The sequence below is a fragment of the Vipera ursinii genome (assembly GCF_947247035.1).
Source record: "Vipera ursinii genome assembly, chromosome: Z".
NCBI classification, from domain to species: domain Eukaryota; kingdom Metazoa; phylum Chordata; class Lepidosauria; order Squamata; family Viperidae; genus Vipera; species Vipera ursinii.
The window spans coordinates 87,897,860-87,918,031 of NC_139517.1; the positions used below are offsets into that span (position 1 = coordinate 87,897,860).

At 40.4% G+C, this 20,172-nt stretch overlaps 1 protein-coding gene across 1 annotated transcript; it reads left to right on the forward strand.

Annotated features, from left to right (window-relative positions):
• Positions 1-12,700: 12,700 nt before the first annotated feature.
• TRIL (TLR4 interactor with leucine rich repeats) lies at positions 12,701-15,109 on the forward strand (the record flags this gene model as incomplete). The annotated part of the gene is made up of 1 exon (XM_083379093.1): positions 12,701-15,109. The coding sequence occupies exon 1, from the start codon at positions 12,818-12,820 to the stop codon at positions 15,107-15,109; it is 2,292 nt and encodes a 763-aa protein (XP_083235219.1). The 5' UTR covers positions 12,701-12,817.
• Between the last annotated feature and the right edge of the window lie 5,063 nt (positions 15,110-20,172).

The following is a 20,172-nucleotide window of genomic DNA, read 5'->3' on the forward strand; positions in this document are numbered from 1 at the left end:
TTTTCTTACTTGCTTATAACAATTGTTCAGTTGATATGGAGAGTAAGGAAGATTACTTTCTCAGTGTTTAAGACCATTCTTTGACCCAACTTAGCAAGTTTTTAGGCACCTGGATGTTGCTATGAGATTACTTATTGCTATGTTCTTATTGATATGAATTTATTGATATGAAATGTTTCAGTAAAAGTAATGGATTGGTAGGGGGATATCAAATTCTATAAAGGTAGTCCTTAACTTACAATCATTTAATTATGATCATTCAAAGTTACAACAACACTGAAGTTGCTTGTAACTAATTCTCACACTTATGACCTTCACAGCATCCCAATAGTCACCTGATCAAAATTCAAGCACTTGGCAATCAGCATGTATTTATGATGGTTGCAATATTCTTAGATCAAGAGATCACCCTTTGTGACCTTCCCAGTCAGCTTCCAACAAGAAAAGTCAATGGAGAAAGCCAGAATAACTTAACAACCATTTGATTTGCTTAACATTAAGAGCAAAAAAGGCTATAAAATCAAGTGTGGCCACATGATGAATCAATTAATGACTGCATCACTTAACGATGGAAATTCTGGTTGGTCAAGAAATCATGGACTACTTCTACATTCATCAGTACAAAACCGATCAGTTTGGTAATCAATCTTAATTCACCATTAACGTTTTTGTTTATCTTACTTTTCCTCCTTTTTAATGATTCAAGGGTTGTCATCATGTTTCTTGAAGAAGCAAAAAGTAAGCAGCAGCTGAATGATTGGTGCAAGAGTGCCTTTTGTTTTGCAAAGTCAAAAGCTCTGTCTAAAGAGTGCAGTTACTATAAAGCTTGTTTCTCAAGAACATTTGTCTGGCCATGATTTCAAGCTCTGAGGTTGACATGACAACCTGAAAAGCAAACAATCCAATCAATGGAGGGAAAAACAAAGCTAAGTAGCTCTTGGGGACAGTGAAATGGTAATGAAAGGAGAAAAGTATTGCAAATTCTGACCTAACTGGAATTATAAGCAGGTACCAGAATCATTGCAGCCAAGAACAAAACAAAGTGAACCATCCACGTAGAACAGGGAGTAAAGTAAAGGAGAGAGGAGTTTCCTGAATAAGACCACAAATATTTTGTATTCAAAACATGTAGTAATTGTAAGTCTACACCAGATTTGCTTTGTTGTAAAACCATGATTCTCATTCTGAATCAGAGAACATCAAACTCCATAGGTCCACCATTTATTATGGTAAACAAAATGCCTACAGAAAAACTCATGATTCCAAAATTGTAGTTAAAAGCTGATGGATTTCTGAGGTGATTCAGGGACATTAAAGCCATGAAATGCCATTAATACATCATTCTTCTTTACAAGCTGTTGGTATGTGTTTACATGTTCCATTTGAATCCCACCCTGACTCAAAAATGCTTAGGCTAATGTATAAGTCATTATCTCATGTTATCCTTGCAGCAACCCTAAGGATGAAGTAAGCGGACTTGATCAGAACTATACCCTAGGGTTCTTGTATTGAAATTAATCATTCTAATTGCTCAGTGTGTGAATTAGGCATAATGTATTTTTCCCCAGAAAGAAAAAAAAACATAACTTGGGGATGGGAGGAAGAGGGAGAACCTATTTTCTAAATTTGAGCTGAATACAGGCTAATGCTATTTTTTTCAGAAATGTTGGATTCTTTGTAATGAAAAAGAATTTAGAACTGTTGTAAAGTATATTAGCGTTCTGTCCTTATTTCCTGTTTGAAATTAATATTCACGAGGAAGGGTTGCAAGTAAAATGAGATCTTTGTTATAAGTTTTTGGCTTATGAGAAAAGGAACTCTTTTTTAAACAAGAAGACGCTTATTTTAGTTGAACACTAAGGGTCCAGTTGGCATTAGGCTACTGAAAGTAAATAAAAAATGTCAGATTACAGACTCAAAGAAAAAAATGTACCTCAAAAAATAGCTAAGATAAATCAAGTCATGCCCAGTTTTATTAAAGAGCAACCTCAAAAACAGTCTAGAAGAGAAATGAAATATCCAAACTAGGAATAGGGCACACATGAGATGGTTATCAATAGGTATAGTGTGAGATTCATTGTATAATGCAAAGACTCAGCTCTCTGGAGAAGACTCTAATGTTTGGAAAAGTATAAGAAAGAACAGGGTGGCTGGTAGCAAAGTGGAGTTACAGTTGTGATGAAGCACATTTGGAAGATCTGAAAGTCCATGTTAAAGACAGATTGTGTAATGTAGTGGGTCCGACGCAAGGAAGAGACGCCAGCCGGAGTACGTGTTCAGCTCTTTATTGTGGGGGGTGGGTGAATACTGGAGAACAAGAGCTACCTGGCCTCCTTATATACCTGGCCCGGTAGGCGGCCAGCCAATGGGGTTGGCCCTAGGTTTCCCGCCGAAACTAGGTTTCCCACCAAAACCGTCCAGGCCAACGCCCCCTAGTGGCTGTTGCTATGCAGATGCCTGCAACTGGATACATAACAGATTGTGATGGAGAAAATCTATGTGATTGCTTGGACTCAAAAACTAGTTGATGACACATAGGGAGATTCAGTATAGGTCACTGATATACCTTACTTCCCAGTTTAACACTGTCTCACTGGAAAAGCATATCCTTTATTTGATGTAGAGGAACTCAAGATAGCATCCATAATAATCCCATCTCTTCCTTTTCCTCACAACAGCCATTTGTGACACAGGCTGGGCTGAGAAACACTGGAACAAAGTTCCCCAGGACTAGTAACCAAATCTTCCTGCTTTTGATTCAACACCATATCCACTTCATCACACTAGTTTCTCTTCTTTCTTCTATATGGTTTGCATCTATCTTCCTAGTATTGTCCTAACATGGGAAGATAGTGATTTGTGCTTACTGCCAATAATGCTGCAGGATTTATTCTTTCCATAAACCAAATGTCTGGGTTGCTTCATAAATGATTGTACTAGGTTGTACTAGAGTCTGTAGCAAAAGAATTTATAGTGTTGTGACTCACTGATCATAAAAAGGGCAAACCTCCCAGTTTTTAAGTGCAATTTTCGTAGCTTTTGGTCATGGTTGCTTGCTAAAACTTAAAATGGTCTATTGTTAATTTCAAAAATGCTTTTGGCATCATGCATCAGCAATTCAGCTAGAATATTTCATCTGCATTTCCTTATATGATCTTTATAACCCTAACCCTACACTCACTATCATGTATAATTATTACATTAGCTGTTTGGAATAGAACTGGGAACACTGGAAACAGTCATAGAGCTTAAGGAAAAATGATGAGTCAAACAGTCTTATTATTAGATATTTGTCAATATTGTAAAACAAAACCAGAATTGATTAATTTTCTCCTGGAACTTAAGAGTACTTTTTCAGATCCTCAACTGATTTTGAGTGAAATCATGACAACTTTAAAAAAAGAGTAACAGGGTCCAAGAGCAGGAGCAGAAAGTACATAGTTGATTCTCCATTACCACTGCCAACAAACTGCTTGGAAACCCTTTTTGCATAACATTAGTGTCACTCAGCAAGTGTTTTCCATGGGCCTTTTAGGCTTAAAGCACTCCTTTGTGCAACTGGATTCTTGATTTTCTTACTAACAGGCCCCAATATGTGCGAGCTGGAACAAACATTACTAACACCATTTTCTTGAGCACAGGTTCTTCTCAGGACTGTGTCCTATGTCCGCAGCTGTTCACCCTGTTGACCCACGACTGCTGTGCCAGTTTTGCCACCAACCATATTGTGAAGTTCACAGATGATACAGCAGTAGTGGGCCTTATTCATGGCTTACCGCAAGGAGGTTGAGGGTTTGGTGAACTGGTGTAAGGAAAACAGCCTAGTTTTAAATACCAGAAAAACTAAAGAGATCATTGTCGATTTCAGGAAAGGCAGGCACAGCCACACTTCTCTGTGCATTAATGATTCAGCTGTGGAGATGGTTACCAGCATCAAATTCCTGGGTGTGCAGTTAAGAAGTAGGCTGGCTTGTTCGTTCTACGAGACAGTGGTGAAGCGGGCACAACGGTGCCTGTATTGCATTGCATGAGAAAAGCATGTCTTCCTTCCCCTATCCTTACCACTTTATACAGAGGGACGATTGAGAGCATCCTGACATACAGCATCACAGTCTGGCTTAGAAGCATCACTGCTTCAGATAGGAAGGCGGTGCACAGAGTAGTGAGCGTGGTTGAAAAGGTTATTGACAGTTCCCTCCCTTCCATCCAGGACAGAGCACATAAGCATTGCTTGACCAGGGTCCTTAAGATTGTCCAGGACACTACTCATCCTCTTCACAACCTGTTTTCGTTGTTACCTTCTGGGAGAAGGTTTTGTGGTATCCAAAGCAGAACATACAGATTCAGTTCCATACAGTGTTAACCTTGTGAACTCTAAAGCTTCCTTCTTCCATTATGTATTCAGGTTGGACAGTGATTAGTATTTATATGTTGCTTATATGTAAGGGTGTAAATCTACACATACGTTGTATGCAACAATTTTAAAAATTTGAGTCCCAGGTACATTCATTAAAAAAGACATGTTAAAACATAGATCTCCGGGACAGAGAGTTCTTTATTACAAACTAAGCTTTTGTTAGCGTCTGCTAACGTTGTCAAAGTACGGGTTGACTTTAGGTGAGCCTCACCTTTATAGCTCTTTGCATGCCAATAATTTGGCCATTGGGCGCGTTGTAGGTCCCTCCGCCCCCCCGCCCACCTGTCATTAGCCGTGTCACTCCTAATTCAGTTATACTGGCCGACATCTGCTTCACTCTCTCCGTTCTACCTCCCCCACCACCAGCTGAGCTTGCTTGTTACGTAGCACCCGACTGTCTGGCGTTGCCGCATAATCCCTCCCCCCACCGGCCTGGTTTGTCCTGCTGTCAGCGTGCTGTATGATCACTTTTATTGGCGTGCTTTATGATTGTTTTTATTATATGTTGCATATAATATTTATTTATTATTATTTATTAATTTTATTTGTATACCGCCCTTCTCCCGAAGGACTCAGGGCGGTGAACAGGGCAATACATATTAAAAAAACATGTTTAAATGTGTGTCATGTATGTGTACTCTTTGAGAGCAAGCAACTAAATTTCATTTTTAATGTGTGCCATTGTGCCCACAGTAAAAAATGACAATAAAGGTAAGAATAGAATAGAATAGAATAGAATAGAATAGAATAGAATAGAATAGAATAGAATAGAATAGAATAGAATAGAATAGAATAGAATAGAAGCTGGAAGGGATCTTAGAGGTCTTCTAGTCCAGCCCCCTGCTTAAGCAGGAGAACCTATACCGTCTCAGACATCTCTGCCAATATGAATCAGAACATTTTAATTTCTTTGCTTCTTTTTCTCATAGTTAAAGTTAGCAAAATCACCTTCTGAATCTTAAGGAAAAGTACATGCTGTGAAGAAAACAATGTATTAAAAATACAACACTGCAGCAAAGTAATGTAGAAAACATTTGAGTCTTATTTTCAATGGATTGTACATCTTATTTTCATGTAATGCATTTCCCCACGTGTGCCTTGTACTACAGCCTATTCAGCATAAATGTTGTTAATGGAGGTCTGTTTAAAACAACCAAAAGCTCTGTTTTAGTTATCATGCATGTTGTGACCTTATATGGACTTTGGGCTATTTTGAATCAGTACTTATGTTTTATATTCTAGTTCTTGCTTCAGCAGTACAATTAATTTGCTTTATAGTTTTACTAATGTATATGATTTGCACTACAGCCATTTATGGGTAAACAGCTATTATACAATATAGAGAATGTATACATTTACCTCATCTACAGTATTTAATTTTCAGAAGAAAAAAACGCTTTACCCTATAAAAAGCCTCTTGGCTATACAGCAAGTTTGTCTGTACTTCTTAAGGAATATCCGAATCTAGACAAGCATTAGATAGTATCAAAAAAATGGGAGTTTTCTGTTATCACTCTGCTGCCATCTAGAGGCCATCTGGATTTCTGCAGTCTAGCGAAATAAAAACTGATAAATAGAACTCCATCTTAGTTGAGATGACTGGGGAAAAAGATTCAAAAAAATAATTCATCATTTATTATTTTAATAGTATTCTGCAATAATTAAAAATCACAGCATATATATATACATTTCATAGACAATTGTGTTATTCTAATTATTGCACAGGAGTTGCAACTGCTTAATTTTGTTTCAACTTCTTGGCTTTGTTTTCTTAATAAAAGTCTTTCTACAGAACTACAGATTATCTATAAAATGTGGTCCACAAAAATAGGCAAAAATAGCCACAAAAATACACTCCCAAGGAGTGTATTTAGGAGAAAACTAGGCACAAAAACAGGCTTGCTTAGGTAATATTTCAGAGGAGATTCCCAACTGGTTGTGTGCGCATATCCATGCTCTGCATTTCCTTTAGACCCACTGAATTATTTGGGCACATTTTGATACAACTAAAGAGGGACCTCTCACAAAAGCACATTTTGCTTTCTTTTCATCTTTATGGCAGCTCCTCGGAATAATCTGTAGGACAAATTGCTGTACAGAGTAGGCTTAATGACAGAAAATAACTCTAACAAATGCTCTTCTTCATCTACATTGCCTCCTGCTAGCTTTCGCTGTCCACCTAACTTTGCAAACACTCTACCATTTCCTCTGCTAGACAGGGAAATTTGCTTCTGGCAACAAACACACATGCATCTAAATTTGTATTCTATATAACCTGTGTGCTATTAATGGTGGGTGTGAATTTTTAAAAGCCAAGAATGGAATCCTACATGCTCTGAGAATAAATTTGAGTGGGCAGAAAGGTTTCCTTTGTGTTTATGTCTCAACCCATGGGAGTTGTAGTCTAGCACATTTGATACAGCCCGTTAGGGCTCTACATTACTCCTTATTTATACAAATATTCAGTGCTAAGAAAATATTTTTAGCAGAAAGAATATATACAGAAAACACTGAGCCAACTCTTCTCTATTTAATTTTTATGGGACTTGGACCTATGCATTCTCCCCACAGAAGAGTTGGAAGTTTCAGATGACATTCCATTCTTAAATGAAAGCAAATTAATCCCATCAGAAAGTGCCTTATCTGCAACATTGCTCAATCAATATGAAGTACAGATGGCAGATAGATTACTTCCACAAGTAAGCCATAAATCTGAGAGAGCGGTGTACATATGGGGTTCTCCTGTGATGTTTGGCAACCAAATGTTCAAATTAGTCGATGCCATTATGTTCAGTTTAATAGCATTGGCACTGAAAATCACCATACTGTATTTTATCAGCAAAGAAAATACATTTACTAGTGTGACTTATAATGCAATCTATGTATGTGTATGCAAGAAATGTCACATTGTGTTCAACAGACTTTATTCCATCATATTTCAGTTTTCACTGAAAATGCTAAACATATTGTAGGCATTAGCTTGTTTAAAAATTGTGCTTTGCTTCAAGACCCTGTAGAATATTAACAGATTGAAAAACAAAATACTGAAAATCCTACAGATGTTATGTAGATGACGGCATTGTTGTTCTTAATATGATTATGTAAGTCACTTTGGGAATGTTTTCTGTACTGAAGGGTGGGGTATACTTTAATCAAATAAATGCACTGCTTAAGTATACAGGGAAGACATCATATATGTACACTGGGAACATCTGTTTGTTCAGGGACTAATAAAAGTATGGGATGGTGAAAATAACAGAGAGGGGCTACTGATGGGTCTAGATATATGGTTTCTTAGAATGAGGTGAATTTGTATGTGTTTCAGAGAAAGAAAGAATAAGAGAGAGGATAAAAACTAAGCATGTAATGCTATTTATAACTATTTAGATATAAGTCAAACTACATTTAGTATCTAGCTGCATATGCAGTCTTCCAGAATGAAACCTGATGGATGTCAGCTCTGGCCTTTTAGCCTATCTACTATTAGTATTGCAGTCATTGAACCCACAAAATGGTGGGTTCAACATATAACCATTGGAATCACTGAATCCAGTCAAAAAGACTGTTGATTGTTGATGTACAATGTACAACAGTCTCCACAGGAGCTTGATCAGAAGGACAAAAAGCCCACAAGCAATACCATTTTTGAATCAGCAAGTGGCATCATGATGTACTGTATATTCAGGAGGGCAAGATTTGTGTTAAGTGCCACATTGCAGTGACTTTGCTCCCCTTATCTCACCACAGATGCTGCTGCTCATGTATGTGATTTGAATCTGAAACTCATAATAGAAGTGCTAAGCTTTATTACTGGACCATTTGACAATCATCTGGACTTTTATAACAAATCACACATGGAAATTTTCAATTAGCCTGCAGAATTACAGTCTAGTCAGCAGTTATTTTTTTATATAATATAGATAAGAATAATGGCCTAGGCCAGGGGTAGGCAACCTTGGCTCTTTTATGACTCGTGGACTTCAACTCCCAGAATTCCTGAGCCAGCATGGCTCAGCTTGGAAACCTCTCCCTTTTCCCTCAGCATGGCTGGCTCAGGAATTCTGGGAGTTGAAGTCCACGAGTCATAAAAGAGCCAAGGTCGCCTACCCCTGGCCTAGGAGTAAGTCCTACTTACTCACTGATTAATTATGGTTTGTTCAATGAGCTGGAATTGGATGGATATACTAAGTGATTCTTGCTATTCTCACATTTCCACAAAGAACAATTTCATGGGAAAATAACCATGCACCAGCAGTGCTAAATTGGCACAAATGCCACAGCTGTTTCTCTTTCAACTTGCAGTGACACAGCTCAAATTACAAAATGTCCATTTTGTTATCTGCTATGATAGAGTTCTGTAGGGCTTTCAGGGTAGGGATGTCTTCCAATTGGCAAACAGTTGGCTCATCCTACTATCTTCTGCCTGAACCTGGAGCTCTCCAGTAGATTTTATAGGCAACCTTATCAACAAATTTTATTTTAATTATTCTAATGAGCTTCCAATCAGAATTACCATTTCCTTAAAAACAAGTATACCCTGACATTTATCCCAGAGGCTTCTGTCTTGGGGTGAACATCTGCCTGGAAAACTATGGTACCATTGAAACTCTCAGTGGCACTCTATATGCAGAAAAAAATGGCACCATAAAGGCCAAGAAACTCTACCTTCTACCATCATTCGGATGATGACTTTGTAGTTTTTCTACTGATGGCTGGAGGAGATTCAGTTTGGCTCATGGGATACCTTATCTAATGTGAGCACTCATTTGTCAGCAGGAATGAAGATGATCATACAGTCAGCAATATGGAAGTGCTCTTGACTAAAAATCAAAACATAATGGCACTATAAACAGCAAATATTGGAGTTCCCTATAACTTTTCACCAGGATCGGTAATAACTAAAAGTGGGCCATATATTAAAAAGGAAATAAAAGAGGCTGACATTATAGTCCTAGTATCTGTATTTAATCACAGTAACCTTTCCAACCTGGTGACTTCAAATGATAAATTTGCCAGAATTTCCACTTAACATAGTCATTGTGCATGCTAATTAAGGTTTTAGCTGTTGAAGCTTGACATATCTAAAAAAGTACCAGGCTGAGAAAAACAGAAGGGATGGATTCACACCCTTGTGCCAAGTATGTTGTTCTGACTGTGGTTTCTTGAACAAGCCATTGCGAACTTGCTTATATATAAAACAAATATATAAAACATGGTTTATAAACATACTAAATTAAAGCCACAAAAATGACTTTAAAAATTATTATGACAGGTGAACCCAGCCATGATTGTCAAGGCAAGATGGCAGATCCTTAATTTACACCTTATTAGTGTTCAATATCGGTAGAGTTTGCTGGGATGAAGAAAAAATGTGATTAATCTTCCATTGAATCTCATTCAGAACTAGTATTTCATTGATTTAAGACTGATCCATGCCAAGATCATCTGCAGGATTTCTGTAGTATTTGACCTGACTTTTCAAAAATGCAAAACAGCCATGAATAAAGCTACATAAACATAACTTGGACATTTTATTTCTCAACTGCTTATGAAAGGGAATGAATGAAAGAGAGTTTCCAATTACCTTCACCTAGTGTCATTTGGCGGGTCAAATCCCGAGTGCCGCGTAACAGAGTGAGCACCTGTTACTCGTCCCAGCTTCTGCCAACCTAGCAGTTCGAAAGCACGTAAAAATGCAAGTAGAAAAATAGGGACCACTACGGTGGGAAGGTAACAGCGTTCCGTGCGCCTTTGGCATCCAGTCATGCCGGCCACATGACCACGGAGACGTCCTCGGACAAGCGCTGGCTCTTCGGCTTTGAAACGGAGATGAGCACTGGCCCCTAGAGTTGGAAACGACTAGCATGCAAGTGCAGGGGAACCTTTACCTTTACCTTTAGCGTCATTACCTGATCCTCCCACAGCAAAAAACTCATAAATTTATTACAAGAAGTTAGTGCATACAGGAATAATAATGGTAGCTTTAATGCTACCATTTAAATAGCTGGGCTAGGAACTTTCTGCAGTCCTTGCTTCCATGTAGAGATTGACTAGAAAACAGAGTGATTCAATAATGCTGCAATATCAACCCAGTGCAGAATACATTTCCTTAGCATACGTTAATATCTCTCACTTCATTCTGTGTTTTCAGAATCATTCATGAGGAAGACACAGTATTGGTAAGTTTCCAATATATCCTGGGAGTAACTCTCATTCCTGCTATCAATTCAGCTTTAAGACTAAACGGAACAGCTCTTTATAGCAACTAAGTTAAGAGCAGATTTTTTTCAAGATGTTTACTAGACAATTCTACATGATTTGGTTTCAGTTGACTTTATCCAGCAAAGCAGCTTAAATATCTCAAAGATATATTATCTCCATATTTTCTTCTCACCGTGGGATTTAAATATGTTTCAACAGATTAAAACAATTTTGATTTCAGCAGTGAGTACCGTATTTCTCAGAATAAAGAACCCAAACTTTTTCCTTTTTTCTTCATAAGATGCTTTGGGAAAATCCTCATTTCTGAATCTAGGACATTGTTTTTAATACAGCATCATATTAAATATTAAAATGTATGAACTTCAGCTCCCAGAATTCCCCATGCCATTTGGGGAATTGAAATACACGTTTAATATGTTGACTTGTTGAGTTTCAGAAACACTAATCTAAGGCAATCCAGCTTGTAAGTTGTTCAGTCTTCTGACAATGTTCTTTGCTTCAAAATTAATCACATCTAACCTTTCTGGATTTTCACTGAGAACATTTTAAAAATTCAAAACTTTTGCAGCTAATAAAGTAGTGTTCACTGTAGTTTTGGGTTCCTACCAATACCAGCTTCTGTTTCTCAGTGGGTAAAATCTGCAAATGTAAGGAATTTTTTATATTATGTCATCACTCTCTAAAAGTGCAAACTTTTGAGATCTTAAAGAATGTTGAGTAAAGAAAGTGTGTCAAACCCTCCCTTTTGAAAATATTTTAAGATTTTAAACAATACAAAATGTGCAAGAGAGAAAATTTGCTGTTTTGAAAGAGGCAATTTCATTTTTAAAAAAACAAAAACAAAATAACCCTCCATACAATTAGTGTCAAAAGGTTAACACTCTTTGGAAAGCCACAATATTAAATGTGTTTGCAGACACTGAAAATAAAAGATCCCACAGCCATGGGTTTATCATTCAAATAGTTTGAAGAGCACCTCATCTAGTGTCTCCAAGTTTTTTTTAAAAAAAAATTAATTTAATTACAAGCTTAGCAGTAGCCATTCTATGTATATGCCCAACTTTCTTGAACACAGAACAATGCAGTTTCAATCTTCTATTTTAACACAACCATCAACCCATATTTTATAACCTAACCCAATGTTTTCTGAACTCACTTCGGGCAATCTCTCTGACAACGCCAACCCAGTACAGTCAACAAAGCTATATACTTTCCAGCAATTTGGAAGTCAGTCAGATTTGCGGAAGACTAACCAGAACGCCACAGGGGATCACCAGTTAATATCCTCTTTGCCTGAATGCTTTAATGGTGCAGTGGAGCAGAAAAGATACCAAGCGCATCTTAGCACCAGGGGACTGTTTTGGAAGACTGCTGCAGGCCCACAAAGGCAGAGCCCACCTTGGGAGTCCAGGCAATCAGAATCAGCTTTCCGCTTGTGGAAAAGCAGTCTACCGTAAACTGCTCTAAGCCATGGCTATTACTCTGGGCAGTCAGGCGACCACGACCTACAACTCTAGGGATGGAGAGGGGGAAGGCCACGAAGAATCCCAGGGTGCTGATCACTCTGACTCCTCCCTATGTTAAAACCCACGAGCGCTTCCACTTGCGTCCACGCTTATCTATTTCTCTCCCCTTCGCCCTTTCTCCTGCCTAGACGGCAACACCGCTCCATAGCTACGCTCCCCTCGCTTCCCCTCCCTCCTCTCCCCCCAATCCCCCGCCGCTCTGGTCCGGCTGACTCCTTCCAATCCGCTGGATCTGGCCTTTCTCCCGCTCCCCTCCTTCCAGCCGACCTCCAGGTCTAGCGAGTCCCCGGGGGCGAAGCGTGGGAAGTGCGAGTTTCCGCTCCGATTGTCTGTCTCCGGCCGCCACCCCCGCCTGGCTTGCAGGCTTCGAGAGCAGCCGCTCAGACACAGAAAGGAGAAGGTCGCGGGGAGGCAGAGCCCGTCGCGAGGGCGCGGCAGCCAGCGCCGCAGGAGCAGACGGCGGAGCGCTCGGACGGGTCTGGAGCTGCGGAGCCGTCGGCGCTGCGAGGGGAAAAGACATTGCTGGTGGCCTGTGTTGCACTCGGAGCTGGGTTCGGAACCGGCCCACAGCCGCCGCCTACCAGGAGGGGATGCCGGAGAGACGCCGAGAGAGCAAGGGAAGAAGCCCGCCGCTCGCCCTAGACCTAGAGAGATGGAGCCACCGCCGCTGCTGGTCCCGCTCAGAGTCCTGGTGATGCAGCTGCTGGTCGCCTGCTCCCTCTTAGCTCTGCTTCCGCCGGCGGTGGCGCCCATCTGTCCGGAGCCATGCGACTGCCAGCAGCAGCAACACGTCCTTTGCACCAATCGGGGGCTGCGCTCGGTGCCCAAGGCCGCCGAGCCGCAGGACATCCTCACCTATAGCCTGGGCGGCAATTTCATTTCCAATGTCTCGGCCTTGGACTTCCACCGCTTGGTGGCGCTGCAGCGCCTAGACTTGCAGTATAATAGGATCCGTTCGCTCCATCCTAAAGCCTTCGATCGCCTGGGGCGTCTGGAGGAGCTTTACCTGGGCAATAACCTCTTGGCTTCCTTGGCGCCGGGCACACTCCGCCCACTGGCTAGACTGCGAGTCCTCTACATCAACGCTAACGAGATCACTTATCTAAGCACGGTTTCTTTTGCCGGCCTAGGCAATCTTATCAAGCTGCGGCTGGATGGCAACTTGCTGACTTCGCTGAGTGATGCCACCTTTTCAGGACTAACCAACCTGCTATATTTGCATCTGGAGGCCAACCAGATCCATTGGCTGAGCCGTAATGCCTTTGCTGGCCTTGGCAAGCTTCGCTTCCTTGATCTGTCTGGCAACCAGCAGAATTTGCTGCGCCACCCAGACACCTTTAGGCCTCTGCGCTTGCTTAGCACCCTCCTCCTCTCTGGGAATGACATGCAACAGCTAGGGAAAGGACTCTTCCAACATCTCTCCAACTTGGCCAGGTTGTCACTGAGTGGAAACCGCCTGACGTGGTTGGCAGTGGAGGCTTTTGCTGGTCTCGGGTCTTTGAAAGAGTTGCACTTGGAAGGGAACCTGCTAAGCCAACTGCCTGCCACCTTACTCCAGCCTTTGCAAAGCTTGGAGGTGTTGGATCTGAGTAACAACCTCCTAACTACTCTTCCAGCTGGCACCTTTGGTCCCCTAAATAAGTTGCGAGAGCTCAGTTTGCAGGGAAATGCCCTGGCCTCCCTGTCTGGAGACCTCTTTACCTCCAACCCAGCACTGTATCGCTTGGAATTGGATGGTAATCCCTGGAGCTGTGATTGTCACTTGCGAGGGCTGAAGCAGTGGCTGGCTTCCTGGCATTCCCAGGGCCGGCTCCTGACTGTGTTTGTCCAGTGCCAGAGGCCACCTGCCTTGGCTGGGAAATACCTGGATTACTTAGAGGATGTGCAACTCTCCTTGCTTTCTAATGGCTCTTGTTTGGAAGGGTTAACATCTGCAAGCCCTGGAGGCAACGCTAACTCAGGCTTGGGCTTGGATAAACAGAGCTCCCCTTCTTCTGTTTCAACTGGGTTGCTAACGGGGTCCCAAAAAGTGGCCCCCGAAAAGGGAACTTGGAATGGGGAGACAGATCCAACCACCCTATTGCCGAGCTTTTTTACTAGTACTAGGTCTCCCTCTGTACTTGGTGCCGCCTGGCCTCGGCAAACAGGAAAACACCATTTGTTCTCCTCGGTGTCTAGTACCCTTCCTCTGGTCACTGATCCATGTGATTTTAACAAATTGTTTCTGTACAACCTGACAGTGGATACTGTCACTGAGAGTGCAGTGACAGTGCGCTGGGGGGTCCGCGCACACCGCAGCCCTCGCTTGTTAGGGCCTGTGCGTTTCAGAGTCCTTTTTGATCGTTTTGGTGCTGCCATCAAGTTCCAGCGCTTTGTTTATCTCCCTGAATGGAACGAGCCGGTCGCCACTTTGCGAGAATTGCATCCGGATACCCCATATCTGGTCTGTGTGGAGGGAGTAATGGGGGGCCGGGTCTGCCCAATGGCACCGCGGGACCATTGTGCAGGGCTGATCACTTTGCCTGAAGAGGGTATGGGGGCAGCAGTTGCTGCGATGGCTGGGGGTAACCAAAGCTTGGATCAGCAGCTTCTCACCCTTGTGCTACTGGCAGTCAATGCACTGCTACTCTTCCTGGCTTTGGCAGCCTGGGCTTCCCGCCTGGTGCGGAAGAAGGTCCTGGGGTGCCGTCGGAGAAAGGCGGCCTCGCCAGTCCATGTTAGGCAGATGTATTCCACTCGCCGACCCCTCCGGTCCATGGGGACAGGCATCTCCACTGACTTTTCTGGCTTTCAGCCCCACCGTACACCGCGTAGTGCTGTTTGTGCTTTGCGTGAGGCTGACCTCATTGAATTCCCTTGTGAACGCTTCATGGATAGTAGCACCGGAGGGAACAGCAGTGCCCTACGTGGAGAAGATAATTTGTTGCAACGGTTTGCAGACTAGAGATAGGGCTCTAAGTTAACTTGGCAGTATGCTATCATGAAGTGGCTGCTGGCATTATGATTTAGCGAAGTCTGGGTATGCAGACTCTGCAAAAGTGCCTCCTCCCCCAATATTGCAAAATTACAACTTCCAGCAGCCTTAATTATCATGGCAAAGGGTGAAGGGTAGTTCAGCAATAACCAGACTACCCCTGTTTCTGATCTTCCTATCTTATTTTTAGGTTTGCAAAAATATGTGTATATAAAGATGGCTAATTAAAAATGGTGTAACTCCTGGAGTGGGTTATACTAAAAGAAATAAAGATAGCAAGAATGGCTTTCCTGATTGTATTGCTATTTTTACTTAGATGATTTGCAATCTTCTTTGGGATAAAATCTGTGATTGTTCAAAAACCAATTAGAATGGGAACCTACTACATTCTTAAATTGCCATTGTTGCAGCTAAGTGGGCATTGATCTCTATTTGTGAATTAAGTAGATCCTAATAGGAAAACAAATTTTAGTTGTCTAGTCATCAGTTGCTAGATGGATACAGAATCTCTAACAATTCCTAACTTGTGGGTGTAACTCTATAGCTACTCAGTATTAGAAGAAATGAACTAAAATAACTGGAATCAAACAAGAAAAGGTACAGAAAGCATTATACAAATGTTTGAAGCTTTTCAAATTTGGGGGCATTTCAGGTTACATCAGTTTCTGGCTTTTGCACTATTTGTTTAAAACAGATATAAGCAAGATCAAGCCAGAGGATTTTTTTCAGTGTCACTTGCACTGAAAAAATCTGCAAGATCTGCAAAAATCTACACGACCATAAGATGGCAGTCAAAAGATACAGAGATGTAGTTCTTTGCTGTCATTTCATGGTTATCTGCATTTATGGAGACCAGATACAGTAACATGAGCAATTGGATGGTGCAAAAAAGTGTTTCCTGCGCGAATACATCCTAGACCAGGGGTCTTCAAACTTGGTTCTTTTATGATTTGTGGACTTCAGCTCCCAGAATTCCTCAGCCAGGAACGCTGGCTGAGGAATTTTGGGAGTTGAAGTCCACAAGTCATAAAAGGGCCAAGTTTGAAGACCCCCGTCCTAGACAGTAGAGATATCATTTTCTTAAGACACAGAAAGCTCTATAAACGTGGGCCCTAATGATTGGAGCCTTTTGCATGTTAGTTCTGACTGGGCTTTGTAAACACTGAGAGCAACAAGAGAGGAATCAGTATAATTATTATTGCTTCTAAATAAAATGCTATTCAGAGAAGAGGCTGTTAAGTGTCACTCCCTTGATGGATAGCAGAGACTCTCCTGGGTATAACTCAAAGTACAACTAAACTTTTGGTAGATGCCTGTTATGTTGGCAGTTAGCATCAATCATATTTCCTCAGTTGATGTCACCCTTTCCTAGAATATGTATTTAGGATGAGCCAGATTTGCTTCTTGCTTGTCAAAAAATGTGAACCCCAGTTAGTACTATGATGCAGGGAATATTCTTGAATTTGTGCTATTAGACACTGATTTTTTTAATTCTCATCAGCTCTTCCAAATTATAGTTTTGTATTAAAAATATTTTTTCTGGAAGCGCTTTGGAAACATGTTTAACTTGTGAGCTAAGAATGGTGCTTTTTTATATAGACCAGGGCTTTCTTTTATTAAATGAATGTAAGAAGTTTTAGTGTATGTTTATATAACATGTTCAAAATAAATAAATAAAAAGATGAAGAAAGGGAGGACTGAAGGAAGAAAGGAATGTTGATTTTGCAAAATTCAGATGTTGACACTGCTAGGGAGAAGGATCCTAATCCAATTTGTTATAATTTGTTTAGAATTATTTTTACAGTGGTCTTGAATAAATACTTTTGGTACTTCTACAGCTTTGCCTGTTTTTTAATCTTGATATTCATAAATGATTTTATATAAAGATACAGCAGCTTTCAGCTAAACTGGAGGAAATAGATTATGTCGCTGTCCTATGATCCTTGTGCAGCACTTTCCCCCCTCCCTGATATTAAGCAATAAGCCACTAAACCCTGCTAGGTTTCTGAAGAATTTCCTTATAGTAGGTACTTCTATCCCATTTGGGGGAATTCCCTCTTCTTCCTCTCTGTGCCTTAGCCCCACTGGACTGATGAATGCATTTTTTTTGATAAATAAGGGGCTGCAAGGGGAAGAAAGTATAGAGAAGCACTCATTATGATTTTCATGACAGAAATCCCACCCTGTCTATAATGCCTTGGTAAGACTTGGAATACTGTACCAGTTTTGGTTGCCACAATTAAAGATATTGAGACTCTAGAAGGAGTACAGAGAAGAGTAATAAAGATGATTAGGGAACTGGAGGCCAAAACATATAAAGAAAGGTTGTTGGAATTGGCTATGTCTACTTTAATGAAAGGGATGCGGTGGCTCAGTGGGTTAGGACGCTGAGCTTGTCGATCAGAAGGTCGGCAGTTTGGCGGGTCGAATCCCAAGTGCCGCGTAACAGAGTGAGCGCCTGTTACTCGTCCCAGCTTCTGCCCACCTAGCAGTTCGAAAGCAGGTAAAAATGCAAGTAGAAAAATAGGGACCACTATGGTGGGAAGGTAACAGCGTTCCATGTCCCTTTGGCGTCTAGTCATGCCGGCCACATGACCATGGAGACATCCTCGGACAAACGCTGGCTCTTTGGCTTTTTTTTTATTGAAAAGTTTTAACATACAATTTTTCTTTAAGAATCCCCCCTCCCCCTCCCTCCTCCCTCCCCCCTACCTCTCCCCCCTCCCCCCCTCCCCCCCAACTTCCCAGAGCTAAATACAAGGTATATATATATAAAAACAATCATAAACAACCATATACTAACAACCATAAACTCTAAAATCCATCACTCTCTAGCTTATATAAGATAAGACAAACCTTAGTAATATTAAATATATATAAAGAAACTAAAGTAGAAAAAGAAAAAAAGAAAGAAGACTTATTCAAATGCTACATGAAACTTCTTAACCCTATACTTGTTCTGGATAAACTCAATCCATTTTCTCCATTCCATAATATAACGTTCTTGCGAGTGATCTTTCAAATAGGCCGAAATCTTCGCCATCTCTGCCAGGTCGGAGACCTTTAAAGTCCACTCTTCTATGGTCGGCAGTTCCTCTTTCTTCCAATACTGACCTATCAAAAGTCTTGCTGCCGTAATTAAATTTAACATCAACTTAGTGTCCACAACCGTAGCATCCGTAATTATTCCCAACAAAAAGAGTTGCGGACAAAACTTTATCCTTTGCTTAAAAATCTTCTGCATATTCCACCAAATTTGTATCCAAAAAACCTTGATCTTTTTACAAGTCCACCATACATGAAAATATGTTGCATCTTCATCTCCACATAGGCAACATTTCAGTTTCAGTGTAGAGATGTATAGATTTGTTCTGATAATATTCAGAAGTTCCAGGGAAGAGATGAACAGGAACTAGACAGATTACTGTCTGCATTTAGAATGTAGTGAGTCCTAATTGAAATTTCAGATTTCTAGTTGTTAAATAAGATATTCTCCAGCTTCAAAATCAGATTGCTGAAATTAAATAGCATGAGAAACTGGAATGAAGGGAATATAGAAAAACTACACCTGATATTAAAAGACATTTATACTCAGAGATACCCTGAGTATCTCTTGTTTTGTATTTTATTCCCATTTATGGATTTTGAAATTCTAAAAACTATATTGAAACTTTCTTTTCCCATCCATTCTAGTAAATATAAAGTTTGATATTTTCCTAATTAGATTATATGATGTTAATACAACAGGATTTGTAAATTCCATGTGAGATAATGTTTGTTAGTCTTAAGCTCAGGGCGTCTTGCAGAGGAATATCTTGGCTCCATAGAGCTTTCAAATATGAATGAGAATTCTACAAACAATAGATGCTCTCTTTACCCATTTTTCCCCTAATCTGGCTACTCTGCAACCATATGAATAATATTTTTTTAATGGAAGCTGACAATAAAGCTACCCTTGCCTTGATCCTTCATACTAGCTCTTAATCGAGGCAAAGTAACACCCTTCACTTCATCATATTTGGGATTTAAATGTTGATTTTATTATAATTTACTTATCTGATTATTGTGATTCTTCCAGAGTCATTGAGAATTGGGCAGTATACAAGTTTGATAAATTATTATTGTATTAGTGTTACTACCAAAAATATCAATGATGAGGAGAGGGAGTGGAAGGAAAGTGTCAGCACAGCAAATTGCAACTTTCACAAATATGGTCCAGATTCTTGCCTCCTCCCTTGAACATAGTTCTAAATCTGAAATGTTGTGCAATGTTGTGTACAAAATTCTACTCCTTCATTATAATCAAATCTTGGAAAGCACCGATAGTCCTCAATAATGGTCCTGTTTAGAAACTCTTCAAAGTTATAATAGCACTGATTGCCATTTCTGCACTTCACAGCTGATTTCCAACAACCAGAATCAATGGAAAGCTGGCAGTAAAATCACATCTTGATTGCGTGATGTCTCAATGATTTTGCTCAATGACTGCAATGGGAATGAAGTCATACGTCCATCATAAACATATGATATCTCATGTAATGACTGCATTGCTTAGCAGTCTCAACTGTAGTGATTAAGTGATACCTGGACCACCATAAATTTAACTGTACTTCTGTGAGGCAATATTCATAAGGTCAAAAACACTGCATTCCAGTCAAGATCAATCCTTTATTTGTTTTCTAATGGACAGAATCTTGCCAGACTAAATCTATAAACTTCTATAGATACATCATGAAAAATTCTAGGGGAAACTGTGCAGACTGTGCAGACTGTGCAGTCTCTTAATCTTGCCCTCTTTCTGGGAAAACTTTTTTTGCCAAAACTCCCCTTCATTGCTCATTCCAGCACAATAGCTTTGGTTATCTAATGCTAAAGTTTAAATATTGAGTATGTATAAGTATGACCCTACTCAATCGGATGCACTTCTATGTGTATTGGATTTAATATTCATGATCCTTAATCATCAGATGTCCACATATCTGTAGAGTAGCAGACATAGGATGGATGGTCAACAGAGAATCTTGCAATATTCA